Below are 21,120 nucleotides of genomic sequence, written 5' to 3'. Positions count from 1 at the left end.
AAAATTGTTCCTTTAAGTTTTCTGAATCCTGGTTATTAAAAGTCTTGGCATAATTTCCTTCACCTCCAAGGGGAGAACTACCAGCTGCAGACATTGTGGAGTAGACATTGTTTGGGTGTGAGGTTATCTTATATCTTGGGTGTCTGAAGACAGAAGATGAAGTACATCAGCTCTATATCCCACTAGTTATCTATATATAGAAAAGCCCAAGCAACCGTTACAACCAAACAACCAAAACTACCGGTCAACCAGTCATACGACACGCACTGACCACCAGGGGGCAGACACTCAACACAGGAGCTGCCCTCTGGTGGTCAGTGTGCTCCCACAGCCGGCCAACCTCCTGTGGTCCCTCCATGTGGCTGGCCAACCTCCCGAGGTCCCTCCTCCTGTCCCTCCCTCCTGCCAGCAAGCCCCAGTTGGCCAGCCCCAATTGGGACTGGGCAAGATGGCCTCAATCATGGAGACCATGATTGCTGGCCAGGCCTAGGGACCCCACCCATGCATGAATTCATGCACCGGGCCTCTAGTATTCAATAGTTTTATAAGTGACAATATGCCCAGTAATTCTAACTTCTTAGTGACTAGAGAGTGGGACCCCCACATCCTTGTCACCATTTGTGACAGTAGTCATTTCAGTGCACTGGTTCTTAGGCCACTTACATCACCCTGTTTTTCACTGGATTAACGTCGTATTTCACGGTATGCAGGACAACATTCTGAACCAAGAATATTGTATTATCAGTAGGTTGATACAGGAACACTCTCATCAAATAACAATTCAAAAGCCAGAAGTTTTTCAGACCTAGTTAGAGGTAAAAATGCTAAAATCAGTCACATGAGGGAAACATTCCTGTCTTCATTTAATTCATTTCCCACCACTTAAAAATACGAAGCACACAATTACCTAATATAATTTGAACAGATTTTATACTAAGGGGTTGGTAGTAACTCCACAGGATTTAATGCATTAATAAAAATCAACTCATCATTTTCTACGGACATGTTTTCAGTGTGTTAGAAATTATTACATGATTCTGCAGACGTGTGCCCTGCTTCAGACACTGTGTGTCAGGACTGAGTGCACCAAATGGAAGGAACTGCATGGAGGCATGTGCTCTGTTAATTGTAACAGCTACCAGTTCGTCACCACTACCCTTTCCTTCTGCTGTGTATGGTTATGGCTTACAATGTTGTATTTGTTATTTATCAAGTTGTGATAGTTTTATTATTGTTTATGCCCGATGCTAATTGCCAAGCTTGGAGTAACCTACAGCGTTTTTAAACAGCATGGCTAGATTTACTTTGACAGAAATTATCTTAGGAAACCATATTTGAAAATGCACAAGTGTTGACTGTTCTAAAGTAACATACTGCTCATCTTGATTATCAGAGCTTGTTAGCACTTAGGATGCTACTATTATTGTAAAAGCTTAATAAATCCTGTGTGCCAATAGTGTAGGTCTCGATATTACCATCAGACCGTGGTGTGCAAACAGCTTGTTGTATTAAGTCATCAATGGGTGTCTCTGCTTTAAGTCATTGCTTAATGGGATCAGGCTAACGTATTATAAATTATTTCCTTATAGAGAATTTAAGGCGAAGGCCATTGCAGCATTGTCCCAGAGGAGGAGATCTGTAGAAATATGTTTCTTCTTTAAATAGAAATATTGTGGCTACTTGGCATAACTGTTAAGTTATATTTTTCTACCAACTATGTCAACTTTAATTTTTTTTATCACAATATCTTTTCATTATATTGTTTCTTGAGCATCCCGCTGTTACTATCTTTTCAACAAGGCAAAAAGGAGTAGGTATAAAGGCAATTTTTTTTAGTGAAATATCCTCCAGTCTCTTTAGCTTCTGCAGAGAAGGGATAGAAATGGGGGTAGAAATGGGCTGGGTGTTAGGGGTGTAGGCGATGGCTATGAAAGGAGAAATCAGAGAATCACTACACTTAATCTAAACATGATTTAATTTACTGCATAGTAAGTGGCCTCTTTAAAGAAGTAGTCAAAAGTAGGGGGAGAGTGAATTTAGAAAAATAGAGATGGATTTGGAAATATTCAAATAAAAGTGGTCTTTGTGAGGATTCCATGTTATGAATGCACAGCTCCCTCTGCTGTGTGTTGTGTTTGACACTAAGGAAACAGCAACTTGAGAGCAAACTCAGATATTCAAGGATTCAAGAAGCCTCTGAGAAGAAAATCACCTCTGAGTATCCCCTGCTTACAAAGGAACTGTCCTTGGTTTATGGAGTTTGTGGGAATAAACCAAGAATTCTTATGCTGATGAGACCAAAGTAATCACTGGAAAAGAGAACTCACTGGATTATCATCTCAGTAACGCAAACTACTGAAATAAAGGAAAAAGCATGTTTAATTTGGGTTCACTATTTCTGGATCTGTTAATCAAGAAATGCACACTGTCTATTTTTCTTTTGTATAGCATTTGAAAACAATAAAAAGTCTATACTTTGGGTTCGGGTCTTTTTGTGTATATCACCTGAAAGGCGGATAGCTGCTCTCCGGTCCCTCCACGTCCTGGACATGGAGAAGCACCAGCAGCAAACAAAACTGACCCAGTGAGTCCAGCTGGAGGCTGCATGCCGCCCACCCAGAGCCTTCCCGGGCGGACGTGCTGTGTGTGCGCCAGGGTGTGCGGGGGAAGGCCCTGTCAGCATCCCATCTATTTCTCTTTCAAAATCATTTGAGTTATAAGTGACATTTCAAAACGGCGCAAATTTAAATGTACAGTTTCATGTTTCAACATGTGTATACATTCACCTAATGGCACCACAATCCAAACAATGAACAGTATCCATTGTCCCCCTCACCAGTTTCCCATACCCTTCTGTTACCTCTCCCTCAGGCCCGTCTTAGCCCATCTCCAGCCAGTACTGCTTTGTGTCACTAGTTTGTGTTTTCTAGAATTCTTTAAAAATTGGATCATATTGTACACGTTTCTACAAAGCTCTGAAAACCCAGATAAAAAAATCATAATTTTGCCCTGAGGAGACATTTGGCCACTAGTGATTGTCCAATTGTGATTTTGATTAATTATAGGGACTATGTTAGGTTACATTGAATATAAAGCAGTATCATTTTTAAAAAAATATATTTTTTATTGATTTCAGAGAGGAAGGGGGAGAGAAACATCAGTGATGATAATCATTTATCAGCTGTCTCCTGCATGCCCCCTACTGGGGATCATGCCCTTGACCAGAATTGAATCCAGGACCTTTCAATCCACAGGCTGACACTGTCTACTGAGCCAAACCAACTAGGGCAAGCAGTATCACTTTTAAGTAAACCTGCAACCTTAGGTTTCACAATTTTTATACTGTGCTCATTCTGAAATCTAGATGAACCAAAATAAGGTAAACACAGAAATGGTAAGCCACCCGAGAGTGGGGTCTGCATATGCTTGTCACCTGCCAGGATTTCATATTTAGAGAAATGCTGTAAGGCAACTAAAATTCTTGCCAACTCTCAGATGTAATTTTGATGTTACTTAGTGAAGCTGGCTGATAGTGGTTATTTTAATGTGGTTTTCCTAGAATACAGCAAAAACCAATTTTATTGTTTGAATGTTTTTTAGTGGGTAATATTTTAACACTCCATTTGAACATGCTTTAAAGTCCCCCTCCCTTGGTTTTAGGCTTTAATCTCTGTTCTTATTTTTCACTTTGCCAATTTCCCAGTATTCCCTTCTTCCAACTCCTTAAATGTTATGCCTATTTCCTCTGATCTACATGAACTCCCTAGTGATCTTACTCATCTCTATGGCTGAAAAGACTCTTGAGATATTAATATCTCCCCATGGTATGGCTAGCCCTATTCTTTTATCCAGGTTTTCATGCAAGCTTAAGAGGCATGCATTCTAATCACCTCCATATCCACTGGTAGTCAATTGAATTTCCAGTAAGTGTTGGGCATTGTATGTTCATTTCCCTTAATATTTTACTCAAGAATGTGGCTTCATCACCTTTCCATAGATGACGTCACAGCCAGGGGATGTGGAGCCAGGACTTAAACTACTTTCTATTCACTTTCCTTGCCATCGGCCATTTCTAAAGTTTTTACAAAGGATAGCAACTACTTGCAAACGATAGGGGGGAAAGGCCTATATGACAAAGAAGGTGTGGTTCAAGGGAAAGAGCAGGACCAGAATCTCTGGGCCATGAAGACACTGCATCAGAGCTGGTGTTACGGTTGGTGCCTGAACAGACAAGGACTGTGCGGATACCTCCTTGCTGATAAGCCCAGTTGTCTCATTTGCTGCTCTGTTGCTGAACCAAAGGCAGAGAACTTAGCATAACTTGAAATCAGCTGATACAAACTCACCCATATATTAAAAACTTGAAGATTTATCCCAAAATACCTGTTAGAATCCTTAAATAATTTATCATCTGGCTGAGGCAGGACAGGAACACAGTACATCTGTTATAAGAGCTGGGATGTTACTGATGCCATTTGTCCTGTAGATAGTGATGTAGGAGGTTTACACACACTTCCTTAAGTTTAACATAGGGTCTAATTTGGTTTAACAGCAAGGGAATCAAATTAACATTAAACTGGGTTCATTTTTTATTTATTGATTTCAGAGAGAAAGGGAGAGGGAGAGAGAAACATTAATGATTGACTGCTGGCCGCCTCTTACAAGCCCCCTGCTGGGGATGGAGCCCGAAATCTGAGCATGTGCCCTTGATGGGAATTGAACCTGAGACCTCTCAGTCCACAGGCTGATGCTCTATCCACTGAGCAAAACTGGCTAGGGCGAATTATGGGTTCTTAAGATCACAGTCCAATGCTCATTATAAGTTACCACACATCTCCCTGAAGTAGAAGGAAATAGCAACAGCCATACAGAATAATGCAAAGATGTCTTATGCAAGACTCAAGTAATGGCAAGGGAAATGCATGGTTTAAGGGCCCTGAAGGAAAAACTCACCTGGAGTGGAATTTATCTTAAGCCCCTTAACTGAGTTTGTAAGGATTACCTTACAGTTGGCTAACAGTAAGTCTGTAATATGCGATTCATACAGTTACGCACCATTCCAAGGTTAGCTTACTTCTGTTTTGTATTTTGTCTGACCATGCAATTGACAAGAACATAAAGGCGCTATTAAAGTAGAGGCTGTCTCACATGAAAAACCCTCCTGCCAAAGTGCCTGCAAATGAATTGGGAAGGGCGCTTGCCGTCTCCTCTCAAAATAATCACATATAAGTAATTACATAACTAATTAATATAAGATTGTTGGGTAGAAGATGGCTGGGCAGCTTAATTTGTCAACATTTATTCAATATGGTATTGGGCTCGGTTTTGAAGAGTGTGGGCAAAACCTGTGGATTAACACTGGGGAAGAAACACGGAGAAAAATCACGAGCGAGGGTGAGGTGGGGCCTCTGGGAAGATTCGAGTTTTTTTATTTTTTTAAATATATTTTATTGATTTTTCACAGAGACGAAGAGAGGGATAGAGTTAGAAACATCAATGAGAGAGAATCATGGATCAGCTGCCTCCTGCACACCACCCACTGGGAATGTGCCCACAACCGAGGTACATGCCCTTGACCGGAATCGAACCCGGGACCAGTCCGCAGGCCGACACTCTATCCATTGAGCCAAACCGGTTTCGGCGATTCGTGTTTTTTTAAACTAACGGCATCAGGCAGAGACCCAACTGGGCGCAGGATTTCACTAAGGTCTGAGGCTGGCGTCGGCCGTCCAACTGCGAAAAGGGGGCGCAGACGCTGAACAGAATTGCTGTAAGTCAACTCTATGGGGTATTAAGAGGTGCCGAGTGGAACAGCGAATACCCGGGGCCCCACTACTGGGGTTCCAAAGAAGACCTGAAGAGCGGGGGGACGAGCCCTGCGGCCCCCCGGGCACACGCGCAGGCGGCGGGACGGCATTTGCAGCAGGACAAGGCCCCCGGGGTACCCAGGAGGGCGACGAAGAACGCTTCCCCCGCTGAGCGAAGCGGCCCGCGGCCCGCGGCCCGCACCGGGCCTCCAGCGCATGCGCAGCCTTAGTGCGGAGCGGTCGGTGGGCGGGACGACGGAAGCCCCGCCCGTGACCTGCGCGCGGGCGGCGAGGTCGAAGGTCAGAGTTCGGTCTGGAGCCGTCATGGCCGCGCTGTGTCGGCTCCGTGCCGTGACTACCGGGAGCCGTTTCCTGCGCGTGCTCTTCTTCTCTCGGTCCTATGGAGGCTCGGGCGCTGAGAGCGGCCCCGGGAGCCAGAGTTCCGAGTCCACGGAGGACACAGCGCGCCCAAGCGGCTTCGCGAGCGCCCTGGAGCGGCACTCAGAGTTGCAGCGGAAGGCGGAGCTCGGGCCGTCGCGGGTGAGTCAAGGGAGCTGCGCCAGTGACGTGGAGGCGGGGCCTAGGTGGGGTCGGGGCCGAGCCTGGGGTGAGGGCCGGGCCTGGCGCAGGGAGTGGAGCGCGGAGCCCGGGATGGGGTGTGTCCTGAGATTACAAGATGAATAAAATTCCTCTTTATTGTGTGGTTGAGATGGTCTAGGCCGGGCCTGGGGGGGAGGGGGCCCCGGCGCGGGGAGTGGAGCGCGGAGCCCGGGATGGGGCCCGGGCTGAGGCCCTGGGCGGGGCCTGGTGTGGGGAGGGGAGCGCGGAGCCCGGGATGGGGGCGGGGCCTGGTGTGGGGAGTGGAGCGCGGAGCCCGGGATGGGGCCGGGGCTGAGGCCCTGGGCGGGGCCTGGTGTGGGGAGTGGAGCGCGGAGCCCGGGATGGGGGCGGGGCCTGGTGTGGGGAGTGGAGCGCGGAGCCCGGGATGGGGGCGGGGCCTGGCGCGGGGAGTGGAGCGCGGAGCCCGGGATGGGGGCGGGGCCTGGCGCGGGGAGTGGAGCGCGGAGCCCGGGATGGGGGCGGGGCTGAGGCCCTGGGCGGGGCCTGGTGTGGGGAGTGGAGCGCGGAGCCCGGGATGGGGGCGGGGCCTGGGGGCGGGGCGTGAAGCCCAGCTGGCTTGCTTCTGGGCCCTCTGGCACTTTGTTTTTTTTAAAAAAATATATATATATTTTATTGATTTTTTACAGAGAGGAAGGGAGAGAGAGAGAGAGCTTGAAACATGGATGAGAGAGAAACATTGACCAGCTGCCTCTTGCACACCCCCTACCGGAGATGTGCTGGCAACCAATGTACATGCCCTTGACCGGAAACGAACCTGGGACCTTTCAGGCCGCAGACCAATGCTCTACCACTGAGCCAAACCGGCTTCTGCGCTCTGGACACTTTGAACAGAGCGCGCGCTGTTGTAGTTTCTGCGCAGCATTTACGTGCTAGACCTTTGCGCTGCCGTCTGATGCGGTCTAGGGCGACCCCTGGACTTGAATGCGAATGGGACTCACGCCAGAGAGGCTGGGCTCTTTGTATTAGCTCCAGTGAGATGCTTGGTGCCTGGCGTGCAAGGTTCTTCATGTTTGTTAATTCAGTGGGTAGGTGAATGAGAGAATTAGTCTCTATGAGCTTGGGCAAAGCAATCTAAGCTGTCAGGGCCTCACTTTTCTGTAAATGACAAGAAAAAAATTCCCATATGACTCAGGCAATACTTTCATAAATACGATAGAATTACTAGAGAAATGAAATGGAAGAAGTAAACATAAATGTAAACCAGACTTAAAAAATTATTAGATTAAGCAGACGTGAAATTGGATGTCTGGCAATGTTAAGTGTATGTATATGTATATGTGTGTGTGTGTGTGTGTGTGTGTGTGTGTTTTATATATATATAAAACAACCTCAGTTTCTGTGTTATCTCTTTGGGTCCAGTACCAAATAGCTCACATACAGATTGGTGGTGTCCTGGATTATAGGAGAAATGACCGGCATCCAGCATAGTGCTGACTCTCAGTCTGTGAGCTGCCAATGTTTGCTGAAGGGATGAATGAATGAATAGTATACATAGTGCATATTTGAACTTGAATTGAGATATTTGTGTGACTGCTGAAAAACAGTTGTGCAAGTGCGAATAGTACAGTTATGAGCTCATCCAAAATAATAATTGATCAAAAACAGTTGTAAGAGTAATAAGGTAACTGAACATACACTTGTTTGGATTTTAACGTTAATTGGAAGTGCGTTCCTGACATGTTTATGATGAGGAATATGAGCAGTTATTAGGTGTTGAGAGTCAACTTTGTGCAAGGGCTTTCACTTTACTTTTTGAAATTTCAAGACCTTTTTAATTGAAGAGTGTCCTGAGATTACAAGATGAATAAAATTCCTCTTTATTGTGTGGTTGAGATTTTTTTTAAAAATTCTTTATTTTTGGAAGTATTACAGGTGTCCCCCTTTTTCCCCCATTGACTCCCTCCAGCCTGTCCCCCTGCCCTAACCGCCCCTTTAGCAATATCCAGTAGAGTGGGTCTGAGGGATGCACCCTAAGGCCACAGGTAGCCTGAGACTCAGTGTGCCCATCCAGCGGCTGAGTCAGGGATGGGCCCACCAACTGCTTTCTCCTCCCGCCCTTGCAGGTCACCTGCAACTACAAGCATCCGAGAGCCTCAGTGTGCAGGCAGCCACCTGTGGACAGCTGGCTCCGCCTGGTGGGCTCTGTGGTCAAGATTTTTTTGGGGGAAAAAATTAAAGTTTACTAACTAATATTTGCTTACTTTAAAAATAAAATAGCACTGAAAGTTATTGTGGGATATGTAAAAGCTCCCTTTTCTCTTTTACTCATTTTCTCAAGGCTAGAGGGTGTATTGTTTAAAATTAAAAAAATATTTTGTTCTTTTTAAAATCTTTATTGTTGAGAGTATTACACTAATGCTTCCCCCCCCCCCCCCCATTATCCGCCTCCACCTTGCTCCTGCCCCACCCGAGGCCTTCACTACCTTATTGTCTATGTCCATAGGTAATGCATATATGCATATAAGTTCTTTGGTTAATCTCTTCCCATCTTCTCCTCCCCCCTTCCCTCTGAGATTTCTCAGTCTGTTCCATGTTTCCTTTGGTTCCATTTTATTTATCAGTTTGTTTATTAGATTCCTTGTTTGTTTATTTTGATTTTTAGATTCAATTGTTTATAATATGTATTTATTAGAGGTCCAGTGCACGAAATTAGTGCATGGTGGTGGGGAGGCTTCTATCCGCTTGCGCCCTCTCGTGGTCTGGGACCCCTCCAGGGATGTCCGTCTGCTGCTTAGGCCCGATCCCCACTGAGTGGGAGCACACTGACCACCAAGGGGCAGCCCCAGTGTTGATCATCTCCCTGGTGGTCAGTGCCTGTCGTTCTGCCAGTTGTTCTGCCATTTGGTTGATTTGCATATTAGGATTTTATTATATAGGATTGCCATTTTATTGTTCATATTTTTTATCTTCTTTTTCTTCTTCCTCTTCTTACTTCTCCAATTGTGGGACTTTCATTCAGCCAAATTTCAGGTGGTTCTAAATGATTGTTGTTTTGTATTTTAGTTGTAATTTTGTGTTGAGGGAGGCAGCTAGTGCTATATTTACTTACTTTGCCATCTTCCTGAGTTCCTCCTGTATTTTTAAAATGGCCGTTTCCAGAGAAGCCTGATGCAGGAAGATTCATACTAGAAGGGGCTTTCTTTTCCCTTGCTGCTGGCACAGCCTTTCCATTCTGGCCCAGCCCCTTTCCACTCAGGCCTCAGAGCCACTTCTTTCTGCTCCGGGCACCTCCTTTTTCCACTCCGGCCCCGTCTTCCCACACTGCCAGATCCCCTGAGAGACTGTCACTTGGTGGCTGAGTATGCAAATTAACTTCCATATTTGTTGGGTTGATTTGCATATCATTCCTGATTGGCTGGTGGTGTAGTGGAGATACAGTCAAGTTACATGTTTGTCTATTATTAGTTAAGACTAGAGGCCCGGTGCATGAAATTCATGCACTTACAGGGGGGGTCCCTCAGCCCAGCCCCCAACCTCTTCCAGTCTGGGACTCCTCAGGGTCTGTCTGCCTGTTGGCTAAGCTGGCAGTTGGACATCCCTCTGGCAATCCAGGATCCCTTTTTCCTTACCACTCTCCTGCAGCGGAGGCAGGGGAGGGTCCTGCAACCACCGCTGCGCTTGCCAGCCATGAGCCCAGCTTCTGGCTGAATGGTGCTCCCTCTGTGGGAGTGCACTGACCATCAAGGGGCAACTCCTGCGTTGAGTGTCTGTCCCCTGGTGGTCAGTGCGTATCATGGCTACTGGTCATCCTACCGTAATGGTTGCTTAGGTTTTTAATATATAGACTAGAGGCCCGATGCATGAAATTCATGCAAGGGGCTCAGCCTTTGCAGTCCCAGCTTCATCTGGAAAGTCGTCTGGAAGGATGTCCAGTTAGCATATTACACTATATTATTATATTGTAGATAAGCTCATTAAGTATAAGTGTAATTATACTTAAAAACACACAAATTGGCTAGTACAGTTTTGAAGTACATTATTACTGTTTCAGAGTCTAAATTCTGCATCCAGCAAATGTTGGTTTGATTTATGGATCTATTATTTAGTAGCTGTATTTCCTTGTAAAATTACTTAATATATATGCGTATCATTCCCTTTAAAAATATTTTTATTGATTTCAGAGAGGAAGGGAGAGGGATAGAAAGATAGAAACATCAATGATTAGAGAGAGTCATTGATTGACTGCCTCCTGCATGCCAGCCCCCTCCCAGCTCCCACACCCTCACCTCCACCCCTGGGATCAAGCCTGCAACCCAGGCATGTGCCCTTGACTGGAATTGAACCTGGGACCCTTCAGTCTGCAGGCTGACACTCTATCCACTAGCCAAACCAGTATGGCTCATTCCCTTTTTTATAAAAGAAAAACCTATGTCATGGGATTATTGAGATTAAATGAATTCATTATGTAAAAAAACAAGTGCCGAGACAGTGAGCAGTATATTTTAGTTGTTGCTGAAAATTGCTATTTTTACTTAAGTATATATAACTTCAAATATTTTTTCTTCTCATTACATATATGTTGAGTGTATATACCTCTTTGAAACAAATATTTGCTTGGTATTCCATGACATAATTTATTTAACCAGGCTTTCATTAATGAGCTTCTAGGTGTTTTTCTGTTTTATTCCCCCTTTAATACAGACATGCTACAGTGAACGTTTACATTTTTGCATATTTATGGAATATATGCTGGGCCAAAGTGTATACACAGTTTGCATTTTGATAGAGCCTGTTTATGCTACATTCCCATTACAGTGTGTGACAGTACCTGTTGCCTCAGCCCATTATCCATCTGGGGTATTGTAAGTGGCTTTAAAATATATATATATATATATTTACTGTTCAGATTATTACAAGTATTCCCCCCCCCCCCATAGCTCTCCTCCACCCCAATTCCCCACCCCACCCCATGCCCTTACCCCTTACTATTGTCTTCATTCATAGGTGTAAGACTTTTGTCCATTCTCTTCCCACACCCCTCAGACTCCCTTCCCCCTGAGAATTGTCAGTCCACTCCCTTTCTATGTCCCTGATTCCATTATATTCACCAGTCCATTCTGTTCTTCAGACTTTTTATTCACTTGATTTTTAGATTCACTTGTTGGTAGGTATGTATTTGATGTCTTTTTGTTGTTCATAATTTTTATCTTTTTCTTTACCTTTTTCTTCTTCTTCCTCTTCTTAAAGAATACCCTTCAGCATTTCATGTAATCCTGGTTTGGTGGTGATGAACTCCTTTGGCTTTTTCTTATCTGTGAAGCTCTTTATTTGACCTTCAATTCTGAATGATAGCTTTGCTGGGTAGAGCAATCTTGGTTGTAGGTTCTTGCTGTTCATCACTTTGAATATTTTTTTGCCACTCCCTTCTGGCCTGCTAGTTTCTGTTGAGAAATAAGCTGATAGTCATATGGGTACTCCCTTGTAGGCAACTACCTGTTTTTCTCTTGCTGCTTTCTCTCTCTGTCTTTTGCTCTTGGCATTTTAATTATGATGTGTCTTGATGTGTTCCTCTTTGGATTCCTCTTGTTTGGGGTTCTATGCACGTCCTGGACTTGTAAGTCTATTTCTTTCACCGGGTGGGGAAAATTTTCTGTCATTATTTCTTCTAATAGGTTTTCAGTATCTTGCATTCTCTTTTCTTCTGGCACCCCCAAAATTTGGATGTTGGTACACTTAAAGTTGTCCCAGAGGCTCCTTACTTTATCTTCATATTTTTGGATCTTTTTTTTGTTTTGTTTTTCTGGCTTTTCCATTGGAAAAGCTGTCTCTTTAATTAGGCCTTTGTCATCTCCCCAACCAGATGAAACTCCTTTTGAATGTGGGGGGCTTTGTTTTATACTATCTGTATGGTACACACATAACTCTTAAGTTATATTGAAGTCATTATGGATTTGTTTTATCCTCTTTTCTGTATTATATTAGGAGTCATTTTTATTCACCCTTAAAAAAAAAATTTCAATCCTCACCCGAGGAGTAAGGGTGTTTTTTCCCATTAATTTTTTTAGTGAGTGGAAGGGAGAGGGGGAGAGAGAAAGAGAGAAACAACTATGTGAGAGAGACACATGCCACACTCAGCTTGCCTCCCAAACTCATTCTGATCAGGGCGGGCATTGAAACTGCAGCCCAGGTATGGGCCCTAGTGAGCAGGCTGACGCTCCAACCACTGGGCAACTCTGGCCAGGACTCACTCATTATTCACCCTTTTCATTCCTTGCATAATGCCTTACACATAAGTAGGGATTGAATATATATTTGTTGATTTGAATCGGAATTAAATTTATACAGTTCAGTGGTTGAAATTGTACCTGTTGATTTAATTCTTATCCTAAAAGTCCAGACTTATGTATCTGTGTGTACACTCAGAAATAAGTGATATTCAGCCCAGCTGGCACGGCTCAGGAGGCTAGGGTTCGATTCCCGGTCTGGGCACATGCCTGGATTGATTCCCAGTGAGGGGGAGGCAGGAGGCAGCCAATCGATGATTCTCTCTCATCCTTGATGATTCTCTTTCTCTCTTTCCCTCTCTGAAATCAATAAAAATATATTTAAAAAAAGAAGTAGGTCTTATTCAGAAAGAGCCAAACAAGTTATCCTTAAAAGGAACTTTCTCCTGCAGGTAGGAATATAATCATGTATTTCTTATCCTCAAATTTCTGTGGACTTCAAGTTTAAATGGTATGAAATGCCATTGTTTTGTGTGGATGTCTGAGGCACCCTTTTCCCATTTACCCACTTCTCTTTCCCTTGCCTCATTACCTTTAATATTGGTTTATGCATCTGTCTCTTCAGCAAGTTTTGTTTTTTTTTCACTTTTTTTAGGGTAGGGACCAAGTCCTTTTCATTTTTGTGACCAACATATAGACACCCTAGTTATTATTTTTTAATGTGTGTATGTATATATACATATATACTTTAAAAAAATCCTCACCTAGGAATTCACCCTTTAAAAAAATGAAAAAAAAAAAAAATCAGTCCTCAACCGAGGAGTAAGGATATTTTTTTTTCCATTGATTTTTAGAGATAGTGGAAGAGAGGGAAAGACAGAAAAAATATCTATGTGAGAGAAATGCATCGATTGGTTGCCTTCTGCATGTTCCCTTACAGGGCCTGGACCTAGGAGGAGCCTGCAACCAAGGTATGTGCCTTTGACCTGAATCGAACCTGATCCCTTTTGGTCCATACGCCGACTCTTTATTCACTGAGCCAAACCGGCTAGAGCTATTTTTTAAGTTTGACACCTTTTTCTTATTTCTTTTATTAAAAAAAATTTTTTTTTAGCCGAAACCGGTTTGGCTCAGTGGTAGAGCCTCCGTCTGCGGACTGAAAGGTCCCAGGTTCGATTCCGGTCAGGGGCATGTACGTTGGTTGCTGGCACATCCCCAGAAGGGGGTGTGCAGCTGGTCAATGTTTCTCTCTCATCCATGTTTCTAGCTCTCTCTCTCTCTCCCTTCCTCTCTGTAAAAATCAATAAAAATATATTTAAAAAATTTTTTTTAAACCTTTACTCTTCTTGTTAGAGATTTTAGAGCTGGTTGGGAGCGCATCACCCTTTTTATAGCCACAAGGTGGCAGTAGTTGAGCAGAGATAGGTTTTATGCTTTATGAGTATTACTGTTTTTTAAGGGTAGAGGGTGGCATGTTAGTCTTCAGCACATTGAAAAAATGGTTTGCAAGAGTTTTTAAGACCACACAATAGAACATTTTATTATTTTAAGATGAAGAATAACATTTACTATTTTAGCTTGTTTATTTGGAATACTGATGTTACAAGACAGTTTATAGTTTCATTTGAGTGATAGATTTTATGCAAATATTTTACTTTTTCCTTTATTTTGGAAATTGATTTCAGAGAAAGGGAGGAGGAGAGAGAGATAGAAACATCTATGGTGAGAGAGAATCATTGATCGGCTGCCTCCTGCACACCCACCACTGGGGATGTGCCCGCAACCAAGGTACATGCCCTTGACCGGAATTGAACCTGGGACCTTTCAGTCCTAAGGCTGACGCTCTATCCACTGAGCCAAACTGGTTTTGGCTTGAATATGTTTTAAGTCTGTTAAATTCAGGTAGTAGCAATAGTTTTATTTAACCTTTTGTTTTCTCACCAATTTTATATTGACAACTTTAAAAATTATATCAATATTTAAAAAACTAATATGTAACGGAATGATGAAAAATATTTGTGTGTAACCATAGTGCTGCTGGTTTTGCATTAGGGAATTCTAGGAGTATTATTTCTGAGTTTGTAATAAAAATCTTCTGAAATCTTTAGTTTCAAAGTGGAATCTAACATTTTTAAAGCGTGTTTAAAAGAAATGACCAGTTAATACAAAAATAATGAAAGAGTGTGTTGAAGTAGATATGAATCTCTAGGGAAAGTAAGTTTTTGTCAACATCAATAAAATGTTTATAAATAATACTGTACATTTCCTAAAAGAAAAAGTCGATACATTCTGCATGTATTTGTTTTGTGGGTGATCATATGATTTGTTTCTAAGCAGCAGACTCTTATGACTTCTCAAATTAGCATTAGCTTTTACTGTTTTTATATCTTTCTTGAGTCTAATTTTTGCTTGAAAATCTCACTCTCCTTTTTAAAAAATATATATATTTTATTGATTTTTTTTTTATATAGAGAGGAAGGGAGAGGGACAGAGAAAAACATTGATCAGCTGCCTCCTGTACACCTCCTACTGGGGGTGTGCCCACAACCAAGGTACATGCCCTTGACTGGAATTGAACTTGGGACCCCTCAGTCCGCAGGCCGACACTCTATCCACTGAGCCAATCTGGTTAGGGCCTTGTTATCCTTTTAATGTGTGTAGGCTTTGTTTTATTTTGACTTTTCTTTTAAATGTCATATTAAATTTTTTATTTACATTAAGTTTTGTAACATGATTACAACTCTTGAGTTTGTTTTGATCAGGATTAAATAATGGGAAATAAAGGAGCCTGGTTTGTAGGGTAAGGATTTGGGAATAAAATTCAACAGTGTTGATGCAGTGTAAAGCTTTGGGTACTCTGGTGTTGGAAGTTGGCAGAGGATGCATGAATGGTAGATGCCCCATCTAAGAGTAGGATTCTCAACAGGTGTCTTGGCCTCGTTGAGACATTGGGTTTTCACAGAAAATAAGTGCAAACCGTGGCAGAGAATATTGATACCAGAAAAATGTAAACTTACGTTCATATAAAAACCTGTACACAGATGTTCATAGTAGCTTTACTTGTAATAGCCCAAACTGGAAATAGCCCAGATACCTTTTCAGCTGATCAGTGATTAAACTGGTCCATCTGTGCCATGGAATACTGCTTGGCAATACAAAGGAATAAGCAGCTGATTCACACATCAGCTTGAATGAATCTCAAGGGAATCATGCTGAGTGAAAAAAGCCAGTCCCAGAGGGTTACGGACCCTGTGATTCCATTTGAGTGACATTCTTGAAATGACAAAATTATAGAGATGGGGAACAGATTACTGTAATAGTTACTGAAAATTAGGGATGGGGTGGGCAGAAGGGAGATGGAGAGCAAAATGTAGCGCTAGAACTGTCCTGCAACTGGACTGTGGTGGCAAATACATGAGCCTTCCCATGTGATAAAATTGTATGAAATCCGAATGCTATGGTGTAATATACTGTGTCTTACAAGATGTTACCATTGGGAGAACAGGGACAAGGTGCGGGGATCTCCATGTGTTATTTCTTACCATTGCATGCGTATTTACAATGGTCTCAAATAAGAAGTTTAATTTAAAAAATCATTTCACTAGTCTGTCAGGCCCAGCACTGGAAAGACCAACCCCATTATCCTACATCATTTCTTGTAAAATGATCTTTGGTTAGAAGCAGTGCTGTGTGGCATATCATGACAATGACTATGGAATTCTCTTCGTTTATGGATGGTGGTTTTGATGGAAGCTTTGTGGGTAGGGAAGGCAAATCCATGTTCAGAGTGTCTATTCCAGTGATAAGATATTCAGATAGAGTGGCCCCCAGGTGGCTGGCTGGTCCTCCTGGGAGTGCGGCTGTGTTGGAAGCTTAGTGGCGGTGGGTCACTCAGCAGTGCTGGGTGGGTATGAGGCAGTGTTTCTGAATCCATACATAACCTCCATCCCACACGTTCAGGGTCCTGCAGCCTGGGGAAATGTGGCCCAGGACATGGTGAGATTCCCCTCTGGCCCCGCCACAGGAGCACATCCCTGCTGCCAGGCCTCTGTGCACTTGAACCCATTTGGGAGGGGAAAGAGCTTGGCTGATGTCCACGGGACTGGTTATTCTGTCCCCTGATTATTAAGCTTCCTCTCTGCTGGAGAAATCATTCCCATGTGACTCATTCGTTCTTCCACTCTGCCCATTCAGAGAGATCTGTGGTAGCTACATGTCTTTCCCGGACCACCTGTCATCTAGTTTCCAATTATGTTCCTTCTAAATCCCTGACCATCCAGCAGAATCACGAGGCACTTCACACAAATCAGCATAGACTCATACCTTGGCCCTGTCTTTGTCCAGGCAGAATGACCATTCACGTGAACTCAGTGTGGCTCTGCCTTCACCACTGTCCTTCAGTCACCCAGAGTCACCTGGAGAGGCTTGTCAGCCTCCATTCTGCATGGCACGAGGCACAGACGCCCAGGCACCCCCACCCACACCCCTCCCACCCTCCGGCCGGGTTGTAAAGGCCGCGCAGATGAGCTGCCTGGTGGCTGGAGCTGCTGCAGAGCCTTGTCTTGTTCTGGGCCCCGGTCAGAATGGCATGTTCAGATAAGGTATTTGTTGCCTCCAGAATTCAGGCCCTGGAATAGGTTTGGGAAAAATGTAAGTTTTAAAAAAGTAATCAGCCTGCATTATTCGTTCAGTCATCCCTCAGTAACTCCAGTATGTGAAACTACTAGAAACGGACAGCACAAAACAATTAAAGAAGCTATTTCCTTTGAATAAAATTATAACAGGGTCAAGCCATTAAAAATATTGCATTATGCGCTCATGTTCAGCTTGCTAATTGCAGGATTAATCATTTTTATCTAATGTGTGAACATTGTATTACAAGAACAGTCACTTTCCCTAGGCTGAGTTGGAAGGCATGTTTTTGCAGGTGGTCAGTACTAGGAGTAAGTCCGTGGCCTCCTGGGATCCCTCCTCCCAGACTCAGACCCCCTCCTCCCAGGCAGGAGGCTTTGTCCAAGCCACTCCGAACCGGCTCAGAGTCCCGGTTCCACTCCGCCAGCCGGCCACCCTGGGCCCTTTCACGAAATAAAAGGAAAAAATGAAGTTGAAGAGTATACCTGGCTTTTTAAAGCAAAATCCTGTGTAAATCTCTTTTACCATTGCTACAAAATGGAAATATACAGCAAACTGACTTTTAAATTTCCCCAGTAAGATTTTATACCCACCATATTGTATTTTATATTGAATTATATGCACATAAATACCTCTTTTCCTATTTAGGGCTCTCCGAAAGGCGTGGAATCCTTCGCGTCCATGCTGAGACATTCTCCGCTCACTCAGATGGGACCTGCCAAGGATAAAATCGTCATTGGGCGGGTCTTTCATGTTGTGGAGAATGATCTTTACATCGATTTTGGCGGCAAGTTTCATTGTGTGTGTACAAGACCAGAAGTGGATGGAGAGTAAGTATAGTCATTTCCAAGTGCTTTAATAGTGATTCCATAAAGCTGAGATATTTCAAAAGGTAGATTATTGAACTTTAGTTGGTGGTTTTAAAAAAGACAGAAAATATGCCAATTTCTCTCATAATGCCAGTTTGCCAAGTTGGGGCCAGATCCATGTCTTCTCAAAGCAGTGGGAATAGTTTTGGTGAAGAGTTGAAAAGTACATTTAGCTTGGATGGGGCGGAGTCTCAGGGCTGAGCTGACAGTCTTGGCTTCCCGTCAGCCCTGCCCTTGTGCGTGCACCTCAGACCTCTGCCTTCCATGGATCCCCTGAGTTTCCTTCCACCTGACAGTCTAGATTCCCCTTGTAAGAGCGTGGGTGCCCCAGGGGCTCGCCCAGAATTGGGTTGGGTCTCTGTATAATATATTTAATCCCAGGGCAGTCGGAACTGGGATTCAGTGCAGTCTGGAGCTTCCGACCCCTTCCGCTATGGAGAGGTCGCAGCAGCCTCTGCAGTCAGACCTCTCCGGTGCATTCGCTGGCACACGCGCGAGTACCTCTAGACCCTGTCCGCTGCGGCTCCCAGCTCTCCCGAGTCTCCCAGTCTCTGAGTCTCCAGATGCCTTCCTCTGCAGTCCAGACTCCACCCATATGAGCCTGGGTCCACGGGGTTTCGGCCAGGGCTGGGGTTCAGTGCAGTCTGGGGCTTCCTTTCCCCTCCCGCCAGCCCGGCACTCGGCCGCCCTTCCTCTCTGCATAAGCGTCTCCCTACCTCAGGCTTTGCGGCTCCCCTGATCTGTGAACCTCTCTCCTTTCTAGTTGTGGATTTCCCACTCCGCCAGCTTTCCTGCGGTTTTGGATGATGTTCGTTCTGTCTTTTAGTTGTTGTTTTGAAATTGTGTGAGGTGGCAGCTTAGGTGCTTACCGTTAAGCACCTAAGCTCACCTTTAAACAAAATTGTTACTGAATTTGAACGAATAAACCATAACGATTGGAGGGGTTAGATCATAGGAATCTGGAAGAAATTGCTTTCCAAATGTCCTTCTGTCCCTGTTTTACACTGAAATGGCTGCCTCTGGCCATTGCAGACACTGCAGTGGGGATTGTTTGTGCCGGGAGATCAGCCCCAGGCCCCAGGGAGTGAGCCTCTACTTGGGGAGAAGGCCTGGCCCCACAGTAGGACATGTGCATTAGTCACTAAGTTAATGTCTATACAGCATATGAGAATACTTTTTAACAAGTCCTCACTTCAGTCTACTTTTCCATGAACCACTCCTGTGAGTCAGAGAGCTTCTGCTACTTAAAAATATAAAACACTCTGCCCATTATGTGTAGCTGCCTGCCCTTTTCTTTAGACGTTTTTCCTGGGTCAATAATATAGCATACACCTTCCCAAACTTGTCCTAATGTGAATTAAGATTCCTTTCCCTATCCCATGTGATAATCATGATAGCTGGGTTTTTTAAAATCTACATTGGACTTTAGGTATGTCATCTGATTTATTCTTCCTTAAGAAGCATAGAAAGTGGAAGCTATTATTCCCATTTACCAAATCAAGAAAATGAGTTTCTGAGCATAAAGCATTCCAGTCATACAATTGCTTATTACCAAGGCAGAGGCTCCGACTTAGAGCTGTGTATAACCAATGCCGGGAATGTTCTCACTCTCAAGTGCTGTTCTCTAAATCCTACAATATAGAGTTCTTAATATCTCAAAAACCTCCTAAAACAGTCTCACATAGGAACCAGTTTAATACAGGGTCCCTGAGGGCATGTGGTAATGAAGCTTGATGGAGGTCTGTTAACGAACAGTAGGTCACCTGTTACAGCATCCTTAGTTATGGTGTCCATGGTTATGGTACACCGGGGCCCTCGGTGTGGTGTCCATAGTGTGCTTGGATAGTGTTACCAGCAATTAGCTGATGAACAGTGGGTCCAGGTTTTGTTTCAGAATGAATGCTTTATCATAATTATAGTGATACCTGAATGTCTGGCAATTATTAGTAGCTTAGAGTCAGCAACCCTGTAGTTATTTGGGAATGATAAGTTTATTCTACAAAGAGTAGAAAGTTAACTCTTTATAGATGTAATACTTAATTTTTAATTATTAGATTGACTCTTTTTATAAAGTGTCATATACTTTCTTTGAACATTGTTAGACCTAAAGTAGTTTAATCTGTGTTTTTGGTCTTTGTTTTTGATGACCAGGATTAAAGTAATAAACATTAATTTCTGTGTTGTATCGTAATTCAAATATATAGAATTACTGCTCCTTAACTATGTAACCTCCAGTTATGTAGTTTTTGTGTTTAACCTATGGGTGTCATCTTTCTTTTTCTGTTGCTGCCCCTGTGTTTGCATTTTTAGCTTAGACCTCTTAATTTCTAATGCCTGGGAAACTGGTTACCTAGTTTGTTGTGCTGAAAAAATAAGAACAACTAGTGCTTGTGTAAGAACCTTGCAGCCTGTTCTCTAGGTGAGTGTGTGCACTTGAACGTCAGCGTGCATTTTGGCAGCTCCAGCAGTCCTCAGCTAACCTCTGCATGGGCTCTGTGGCGACTTGGTGCCACCAGATAACTGACTTCCTGAAGAGTGAGGCTGCAGTTCTGCCTGTGTTGAGGCTGTTCACTGAGCTCTCCATAGGGTTTGTCACATATCGAAACAGTATGCGTTGAACTAGTCAGGTGCTGAGTGTCTTGGCCATGAGCAGATACTGTGGTTGAGACCTTAACACCTCCAGCAGGACCAGTAGTGAAAATAACATGGATTATTGGATCGCAAGTGATACCAGTTTGAGGTGGTACCGATTCCTACTGTGAATTTGTAAGTAAATCAGTAAATTTCTTAAGAACATCGTTAAGTCCAAAATATTGCTTTATGGTGTTGATTACTTTGGTTGGCATGGACTATACCTATAATACATTTTATGAGTCTCAAGAATTAAGCTGTTTATTTTATTTTTAAATAAAGTGGGTCATGTACAGTTTTTCATGGAGTCAGCAGGTATTTAATGAGCCACCTGTGTGTCTAATGCTAGCAGTGCACAGATTGAGGGCCACCCTTGCTCTCAGGGAGGTGACGGTT

The 21,120-nt window shown here is 43.6% G+C and overlaps 1 protein-coding gene and 1 long non-coding RNA gene across 3 annotated transcripts in view; one reads left to right on the top strand and one right to left on the bottom strand.

Annotated features, from left to right (window-relative positions):
- Positions 1-801: 801 nt before the first annotated feature.
- On the bottom strand, positions 802-19,372 carry LOC118718464. The gene is made up of 3 exons (XR_004987821.1): positions 19,353-19,372; positions 4,232-4,236; positions 802-1,417 (listed from the first exon to the last, which is right to left on the bottom strand). It is a non-coding gene; the product is annotated as an uncharacterized LOC118718464 (long non-coding RNA).
- Positions 6,081-21,120, top strand: part of MRPS28 (mitochondrial ribosomal protein S28) — a 72,123-nt gene continuing 57,083 nt past the window's right edge. The window contains exons 1-2 of one of the 2 annotated variants that reach the window (XM_036437309.2): positions 6,081-6,347; positions 17,873-18,054. In XM_036437309.2, coding sequence (XP_036293202.1) covers positions 6,132-6,347; positions 17,873-18,054 — 398 coding nt within the window. In that variant the 5' untranslated portion in view covers positions 6,081-6,131. The remainder of the gene's footprint in view (positions 6,348-17,872; positions 18,055-21,120) is intronic. The other variant, XM_036437307.2, reaches the window with a different exon arrangement.

The sequence above is a fragment of the Pipistrellus kuhlii genome, unplaced genomic scaffold (assembly GCF_014108245.1).
Source record: "Pipistrellus kuhlii isolate mPipKuh1 unplaced genomic scaffold, mPipKuh1.p scaffold_m20_p_14, whole genome shotgun sequence".
Taxonomy (NCBI): domain Eukaryota; kingdom Metazoa; phylum Chordata; class Mammalia; order Chiroptera; family Vespertilionidae; genus Pipistrellus; species Pipistrellus kuhlii.
This window is presented reverse-complemented; position numbering and strand designations above follow the sequence as displayed.